This window comes from Chanodichthys erythropterus, chromosome 10 (genome assembly GCF_024489055.1).
Source record: "Chanodichthys erythropterus isolate Z2021 chromosome 10, ASM2448905v1, whole genome shotgun sequence".
In the NCBI taxonomy this organism is placed as follows: domain Eukaryota; kingdom Metazoa; phylum Chordata; class Actinopteri; order Cypriniformes; family Xenocyprididae; genus Chanodichthys; species Chanodichthys erythropterus.
The window spans coordinates 10,125,467-10,133,922 of NC_090230.1; the positions used below are offsets into that span (position 1 = coordinate 10,125,467).

An 8,456-nucleotide genomic window follows, 5' to 3' on the forward strand; every position below is an offset into this window, starting at 1 on the left:
ATTTGAAACAGAACTTGTTTATATACTGTATATCTTGTTATTTCACTAGTACCCGCAGTCTTCATGTACTGCGCCAAACCTTGGGGACCCCTGAAGATGAATTCAAACTTGATTACTTATCTTTTGATTACTGGTTTGGAATTTCCTATGGAATTTTCTGCTTATTAAAAACCAAGATGTTCCCCGGATCTCACAGACCGGCTAAGAATCTTTTCCCTTTTTCCTTCATCTTCTTCTCATTTTCTGGCTTTTTTTTCCCAGCCCACGCATCTTTCAGAATAGATTTTCTGGCATTTATAAAACTTCTTAAAATACCCAGTGGGGCTGTCGTGATAAACACTCATCGGCAGTGAAAATCAGACAGAGGTACACAGGGTAAAGGCCATTTACGAGTTTGTAGGTAGGCTGGGGTGGGGATGGTGGGGGGTGGGGGTTGGGTTGTTTGTCTTTAACTTCTAAGGTCAGGCTTTCACAACGGCTATGGATCCGCCTCTTGTTTGGGGCCGAAATTACAGCTGACACATGTGCTGACAAGATCGAGGCAATTATTGAGTTAGACAATGATCTACTGTACAGTGCAAGCGCTGCGGTTTTCTTTCCTAGACAAGGAGAGAGAGACGTTTGAGAGTTAGAAGGCCAGAAGAGATGCCCTATCTGTCCGTGAACCTGCTAGTTTTCATTCTTTAAACCATCTAAGTGAATTTGTCCATCAAAGTGGTTCTCAACCGGTGGGTCACAAACCAAAGAAAATATAGCATTCTAAAGAATAAAACAGAACAATCATGCATATACTGTAAAGCATCTCAACCCATATTTTGTGCTTTTTTTGTGTTTTACGCATTCCCAATAGTAAAGAGAAAACTTGGCTACACTTTTATTCCGATAGTCCACTTTAGACATTCTACTAAGTAAGTAACTTTGCAACTACAAGTCATCTAACTCTCATTAGAGTATTTGTAGACTGTTAGGTTAGGGTTAATAGAAGAGGTTGACAGATACTTGCAAAGTTTCTTATAGTCAGTAAAAAGTCTGATGGCGGACCATCAAAGTGTTAGCAGATATTAAACAGACAGTCTACTAATACTCAACTGAAAGTTAATTGTAGTTGCAAAGTTACTTTTAATAGAATGTCTAAAATTGGGCACCAAAAAGTGTTAGCAAAAACTTTTTTTATTGTTATTTACAACCAGTGCTTGACAAATTAATCTAAAAAAGTAATTAATTACTAGCTACTAATTACATCTTCAACTGTAATTAGATTACTACCATTAAAGGATTAGTTCACTTCTGAGTGAAAATTTCCTGATCATTTACTCACACCCATATCAGCCAAGATGCTTATGTCTTTCTTTCTTCAGTTGAAAAGAAATTAAGGTTTTTGATGAAAAAATTCCAGGATTTTTCTCCATATAGTGGACTTCAGTGGGGTATAATGAGTTGAAGGTCCAAATTGCAGTTTCAGTGCAGCTTCAAAGGGCTCTACATGATCCCAGACGAGGAATGAGGGTCTTATCTAGCGAAACGATCAGTCATTTTCTAAAAAAATAAAATAAAAATGTATATACATTTTAACCACAAATTCTTGTCTTGCACTAGCTCTGCGATCCGCACATATGTCATAATCATGTTACAAAGGTCATGCGTGACGTAGTTGGAAGTACTGAACCAGTGTCTACAAAGCGAACAAAGATTAAGCTAAATGCCCTTTGCAAAAAAAAAAAAAAAAAAAAAAGAAAAGTTAAAATAATGATATCAGACAATTTTGAAGTTGGAGAAGAAAATTAGTTGAAGTTTTTCGCCATACTGCGGTACATCCGCCTACATAATGTGTGGCGCAGCACAGAGCAGTGCAAGAAAAGCATTTGTGGATAAAAAGTATATATATATTTTTTTTTTTTTTGGAAAATGACTGATCATTTTGCAAGACAAGACCCTTATTCCTCCTCTGGGATCTTGTAGAGCCCTTTAAAGGTGCACTGAACTGCAATTTGGACCTTCCACCTGGTGAACTCAATTGAAGTCCACTATATTTAGAAGAACCCTGGAATGTTTTCCTAAAAAACCTTAATTTCTTTTCGACTGAGGAAAGAAAGACATAAACATCCTGGATGACATGGGGATGAGTAAATTATCAGGAAATTTTCATTCAGATGCGAACTAATCCTTTAATTACATTTTCTAAAAAGTATTGCATTACTTAATACTAATCACTTTCTAAATAAAACTCTGCCAGTTGACCAATACAAGGAGAAGGTTACATTACAAACATACATTTTAACACTAGATTCTCAATTTTAATAAATTTATTGTTTTATACTATTGTTTTATATAGTCTATTGTTTTACATAGTATTGTTCTAGTCTATACAGTAATGCAATTACATAAGAAGTAATTAAATTGCAGAAAAACTGAGTAATCCTTTACTTTTTCAAGGGGAAAGTACTTAATTTACACTAATAACCAACACCATTGACATCAAATATAGGGAATCGAAATTTTAACATAATTTTGGCACAAATTCATCAAGGACAGACAGGATTAAACAAGAATAAAAATAGTTTAAGCACAATGGTTTTCATCCAAACGTTAATATTTGATTTCAGTCACCATGTCAAACACAAAATATTGGGTCCTGAAGCACCAACCACAACACTACGACCTCTTTATTTTAACGATTTAAGAGCAGAATAAGGTCCCTGCTGATTTTTCAGAGTCTGGACCTTCTAGATCAGGTAATTAAAAGGAGTAATTGACTTTTTCGGCTGAATGCTGTCAGGCATGTTCGATCAAAGTGGAGAGGAAATCTAGGCCACCAACTACAGACTCTCTCAAAGACACTTTCCCCTCATTACATTTAATAGACTGTAATGTTTCCACCTCACAAGAATACATATCTCCAAATCTTACTCACAAACAACACTGTAAATAAAATATACGGAGGCGTTGTTATTTTGGTGCCGGCTTCTAGGCCCTGTTCCAGTTCTGCATTTCATTACGTGACTCACTTTTATCTATTTGCAATCTGTTGTATGAAGAGTTTGTTAATTATATTTTGTGCAACCTAATGGGTTATGAGAACGGCACGGTTAGTGCAGTTATTAATATCAGCAAACTGCTCGCGCTTAACCACAGATGGTTACGTGGCTACAACGTCCTGCAGCCTTCTGTTATATCTCTAATCTATAATTATTATCTAACACTAATATTTATTTGGCCAGAAAGGCACTACTAATTATGCTGCAAGCATTAAGCCATTTCCAGTCAAGGGTGATGAGCTTTTGAGTTTATACGGATCAGACAGTCAATCAAGCCAATCAATGTTGATATTAAGAAATAAAGAGCAGTTTGATTCACCATTTCAAGCTTCACAATTCTCCTGAATCATCCTGAATAACACAGATGAAATGGTTTTGCACAAACTTGTAGAGTCGACTGCTGTACAAAAAGGGGGATTTTTTAAAATAAACATTAAATATAGTCAGTGTGTGTGTGTGTGTGTGTGTGTGTTTGTATATATATATATATATATATATATATATATATATATATATATATATATATATATATATATATATATACACAAACATATATATAAGTTATTCAATAAATCAATTATATATATATATATATATATATATATATATATATATATATATATATATATATATATATATATATATATATATATATATATATATATATATTTATTATAATTTAATATTTATATAAGAAACATTAAAATGGGATCATAATGCACATACTCTAACATTAAATTAGCTGTCAAGGCACTAGTCGCTATCCACATGGCCTGGATTCCAACCTGCCAAGTTCTTTATGGATGTTATGTTTAGACACATATGCAAATGAACCATAAGGGATTTGCATATTCATGTTGGACAACCAGTGCTACACCAGAGTCTGAGGTAACAAATCTTCCTCAGAGAGTAATGTAATTCTAAATTCAACGGATATATGACTCATTTTTACAAGCATAGAAAGAAGTTTTGCCAAGTGTCGCTCTGCCTGCTATATTTTTATTTCGTTGGTTGGTTTGCCAGCTTTTCTTAAATCAAACCATTTAAATCGATCCATCAAATATGAATCAACCAAAAGAGAACATACTTCTAAAATAATCTGCAATGTGCACTTGGTTTTAAATTTGTGAAAATTGTAGGCTATTCAAATTACGACTACAATTATCCCCAAGCCATTTAGTCTTAGAGCTAAACTTTTCTTTCAAGTATTGCCCTCCTACGAATTACATAAATCTTCATAAGTGCCACTGATGGTATGTGTAAGGCCCTTGAATACGGCACTATGATTCATTTAGATGTCAATGGCCTTACAGGTTTGATCTATACGGGAAAACAGCGCCACCTAGAGGTCGCATCTCACTCTAAAGTGGACCACAGAAGTCTGTCTTTAGATTTTACTCATCAATATATAATTGATTTATTGAATAACTTATTTATAGCTCTTTTTTTCATCTAAATCACCTTTATGCACGCATTTGCTTCCTGGATTTCTGAAGTCAAATCCAAAAAGTGGAACAAGTCTTGACTGTTGCTGTTTCTCCCTGACTGTTCTCATTAGTTCAGTGGCAGCACTTTAAACATGCATTTAATTATACTCGTTGCCAACAGAAATGCATAAATAACAAATTCCTACTGTACAAAAGCATTCAAAATAATGAATATATATATATATATATATATATATATATATATATATATATGACAGCTACTAAGCTTCCCAAAATTAGAACCTATAGAGTTTTGTGCCTCCAGTGTGGAACTTTAGTATATGGCTTGAGAAAAAAAAAAGAAAGCTATTAATTACTATCACTACTAACAGTACTATTACTAATAAGCTGTAAAGTAATTGTTGCAAATGATAAATATAGTAATTTTGTAACACACAGCAGAGCCTGAAAACAACAGATATGCACACATAAAATATAAAAAAGAGCATGCAATACTATTCATTTATTATTAAACTTTTACATGACATTTTATTTAAATTTTCACGTTTTAAATATTCTAAAATATATTAAATGTTATATATATATATATATATATATATATATATATATATATATATATATATATATATATATATATATATATATATATATATATATATATATATATATATATATATATATATATATATATATATATATAGCCTAATACATTATTTTGGGGGATGTATTTAATATTTTAAATATATATTTATTTCTAAACTTTAAAATATATTATTTTTATTTATTTATTTGTAACAAAGATAATGCATGTAAATATACTCACAGTTATTCGCTCCCAGCGTAGTTCGTAGCGAGCAGAGGAGCGCGAACGCGTGGAGACTCAGCGCGTGCATCACCACCATCGTCATCGTCGTCTCTCCAAAAACAAAATAACGTTTATCCAAGTTGCACTATATTCCCAGCCAGTGAAAAAATAGCTCCAAAAAGCCAGTTCGGGTCCGGTTCGGGATCGGGTCCAGCAGCTCTTCGGCTAGTCTGTCCAGTGATGAATCGAATGAGACACTCCCCCCATAGTTCCTCTTAAAGACATTCGTTAGGCTCTTCCCACGAGACTCTACGTACACTAAGTTTTTTTGCGGGTTTGCCTTGATGTCTTCAGATCTGAGTCATATTCCGAATTGTACATGTCCAGCTGAAGTCAAGAAGACAGTGAGGTCAGAGTGAGACTTGGTGCGTTTTGAAGCGCAGGCACAGCGTGGAGAGGTTGTGCGCTGTAAGCCGAATGATACGATCTGTGGAAAGCAGTTGAGTTTTTAGAGAGAGAAAGAGAGAGAGAGAGAGAGAGAGAGAGAGAGAGAGAGAGAGAGAGGTGGGCTGTAGAGCAGATTTCAGCAGCACATATGTGGACAGCGCTCGCTGACGCGCTCCAGTTCTACACAAGACGCGATTTATCACATTTCACGTTTAAACACTTATAACGTCAGTTTTTTTTTTTTTCGCCGAATGCGTCTCAAATATTTGTGCTATATAATACTCTCATATTTGTCTGCTACAAATTAAAAGAGTTTAAAAATTGAAAATCTACATCTGATCCTCAAGTAGAAAGAAAGCTGAATAACCTACTCCCGATGATTGCTTTTCCTCCTTGGAGACAAAAAAATACGCACAAATGTCAATAGCTAAATATAGCATTATAAAGAATGCGGACAGATTTCTTTGGTCTTTAATGACTTTTCGAAACTTCTGAGACTCTTTGTGAGATTGGTGGCCTTTTTTTCCCTTTAAGATCAATCTGAGACTTAAAGTAAAGGTCTGAATTTGCTCTGCTTTTAAACTGTCTAGGCGAAACAATCGTGATATTACAAGGACAAGCTTTCCAATAACCACATACACTGTAAAAAATGACCGTGATTTTAACAGTAAAAGACTGTAAAAATGCTGCGGTGAAAAACTGTTAATTGGTTTACAGAAAGTTTCCGTACTATATACGGTGAATAACTGTAATAGATCTAACGGTACATTTAATGTAATTTTACGGTAAAATACCGTTAAATTCACAGTTTTTGGACGTGAAAAATAACAATTCATTGTAAAATTTACAGTGAAAAACCGTATATTGACATTCCCACAATTCCCTGCGTGACACTTCACATTTGATATATTTTCGTTGAAATAAATCTGTTTCTTCTTAGTTTTTCTCATTTTTTTCTAATCAGTTATGTACATTAGGGTTTTATGTTACATCTAATGTTGTTAAATTAATGTTTATTGCATTTTTAAAATTTCATACATGTGACCATGATGGTGTTTAGTGTGTGTGTGAATGACACTGTGTGCACCTTCTATATGTTAGTGGAAAATCTGCTTGTGATGAACTTTGATTCATCATGTGACTCTTATCACCACTGTGTTTGGTGACTGTCAGTGTATTATAAAGGTACAAAACAGATATTAGTACTTCATTAGGTTGGTAAATTAACATTATATCAGTTAATGAAATACGTTATTTTACCGTAAATTTAACAGATTTAAAATGTAAAATTCACATGTAACTCCGTAAGTATGTTTACGGTTAGATGTCATTTTTACAGTATTGTTCTGGTAACCACAGCTGCCGGTATTTTTCCGTAGAAACAACGGGATTTTTTTTACAGTGTAGATTGCTCACTGTAAACCTAAAAATCAAGTCTAAAGTCCCATTTACACCAAGAATGATAACTATAATGATGACTAGAGTCCACACCAGCGGACTCTAGTCATCATTATAGTTCATCATCAGCTGAAAAAAAAAAAAAAAAAAAAAAAAAACCGTCCTGAAAGTGATTCCAATATCTCTTCTCTGTGTTGTTATCCTTACAATTGTGGTGTGGACACATGCTTTCTTTTATATTTAGAACGATTTTTAGAACTGTATCTTTATAGTTTTCATCCTTGGTGTGAAAGGGGCTTAAAATTCTAAAAATCAAGTGAAAGTATATAGAATTTGTTTACTACACTCTTAAAAATGAAGGTTCTTTATTGGCATGTATGGTGTCATGAATAACCTTTAACATCCATGGAAACTTTCTATTGGACAAAAAGTTATTTAAAGTAGAAAAAGGTTCTTCTCATTATTAAAATGCTAATAATAGTTCTAAAAATAGTTCTTTTAAGAACTGTTCACGGAAAGGTTCTCTGGGGAACCAAAAATGGCATCACTATTTTTATTTTTAAGATTGTAATATTAAAGCTTGAACAAACCCAAGGCTTTCTACTTAAAAAAAATGTTGCCTGAAAACTCTCAAAGATTAATATCATTATAAAGTCCATTTTCTCCAGAATGCTAATGTGATGCATTCCCTTTGAGATTGGATAACTGAGGTAATTATTCTCTCTATTATCTAAAACACAAAGGTGCTTGGTGATCCATCATGATACACTATGGAGAAAATCAAGTTGAAGACATCATAATGTGACAGTTTTATGAACCCAGTCCAGCCGAGCACAAAGAAAGCTCAAGTTATATACGCATTAGTGTTAATGCATTTTACAGATGCGATGTTAATCTCTCAGCAAGTTAAAGGGCACAATGGCATGTGTTTGAGAGTGGATTATAGGAATCCAGACTGCAGGGATTAGAGAATTAATCCCAGAGGTCATTTGGACAGAGAATGATATTGTCCTCTATTCAAAAAGCAAAGATCCTCTTTGGTACAGTCTGCACACAGAGATGGTGCAACCATGGCACATTGTGTATCTACATCTTTTTCCATGTTTTTGTTCACAGATTATCTTCTAACATCTCTTTCCAGATATTTCGAATATTGCCACAATGGAATTGCAGTAATTTTGTCATTGAGAATTTTATAGATAAATGCAGTGCAGCTATTTGAATGTGTTTATAGAAAGATAATTGTATACATGCATACATACAACTGATGATTAATTCATATTTCATGTGTTCAGAAACATTAACAGTATTCTCTACAAAACA

The 8,456-nt window shown here is 33.6% G+C and overlaps 1 protein-coding gene across 1 annotated transcript in view; it reads right to left on the reverse strand.

Annotated features, from left to right (window-relative positions):
* The window catches only part of cntnap5b (contactin associated protein family member 5b), a 104,620-nt gene extending 99,209 nt beyond the window's left edge, over positions 1-5,411 (reverse strand). The window contains exon 1 of the mRNA XM_067398577.1: positions 5,307-5,411. Coding sequence (XP_067254678.1) covers positions 5,307-5,391 — 85 coding nt within the window. The 5' untranslated portion in view covers positions 5,392-5,411. The remainder of the gene's footprint in view (positions 1-5,306) is intronic.
* Positions 5,412-8,456: the final 3,045 nt, after the last annotated feature.